Source organism: Bactrocera neohumeralis, chromosome 4 (assembly GCF_024586455.1).
Source record: "Bactrocera neohumeralis isolate Rockhampton chromosome 4, APGP_CSIRO_Bneo_wtdbg2-racon-allhic-juicebox.fasta_v2, whole genome shotgun sequence".
In the NCBI taxonomy this organism is placed as follows: domain Eukaryota; kingdom Metazoa; phylum Arthropoda; class Insecta; order Diptera; family Tephritidae; genus Bactrocera; species Bactrocera neohumeralis.
Genome location: NC_065921.1, coordinates 38960643 through 38961067, shown reverse-complemented (window position 1 = coordinate 38961067; position 425 = coordinate 38960643). Strand labels below are relative to the sequence as shown.

Sequence of the window (425 nt, the reverse complement as noted above, 5' to 3'; positions counted from 1 at the left end):
TTATTCTTGGCTTGGATGATTCTTAATGTACTCAATGGACTTGATGATGTGCTCAGGGATAGGATGGATCCACTTGCTGTTTGGATCGGGATGGAAACCAGTATCATCGGCATTATAGGTCCAACCGACTTCTTCACCTTCTGGCGAGATGAATTTGAAAGAGCCATCCACCGTCCAGACATCATCACCCTCCAAACGACCTTGCTGCTCTAGGAGCACACCATTATCGAGTTCAAGTACATAGTTGAAGCGATCGGGCTCAACTTCTTGCTCGCTTCTAAGTACATTGGCTTCCTCGTTGGCGAAGGCGATTGCCAAAAGGCAGGCGAATACAATCTGTAAAATAAGAAGAAGCAACATTATATGTGCGTTAATAAACGTAATAGTTTTATGTGGATCAAAACTCAACTCACAAGGAACTTCAT

The 425-nt window shown here is 43.5% G+C and overlaps 1 protein-coding gene across 1 annotated transcript; it reads right to left on the bottom strand.

Annotated features, from left to right (window-relative positions):
• LOC126756448 (larval cuticle protein 9-like) lies at positions 1–425 on the bottom strand. The gene is made up of 2 exons (XM_050469516.1): positions 414–425; positions 1–336 (listed from the first exon to the last, which is right to left on the bottom strand). Exons 1-2 carry the CDS (start codon positions 423–425, stop codon positions 1–3), a joined length of 348 nt encoding a protein of 115 aa, XP_050325473.1.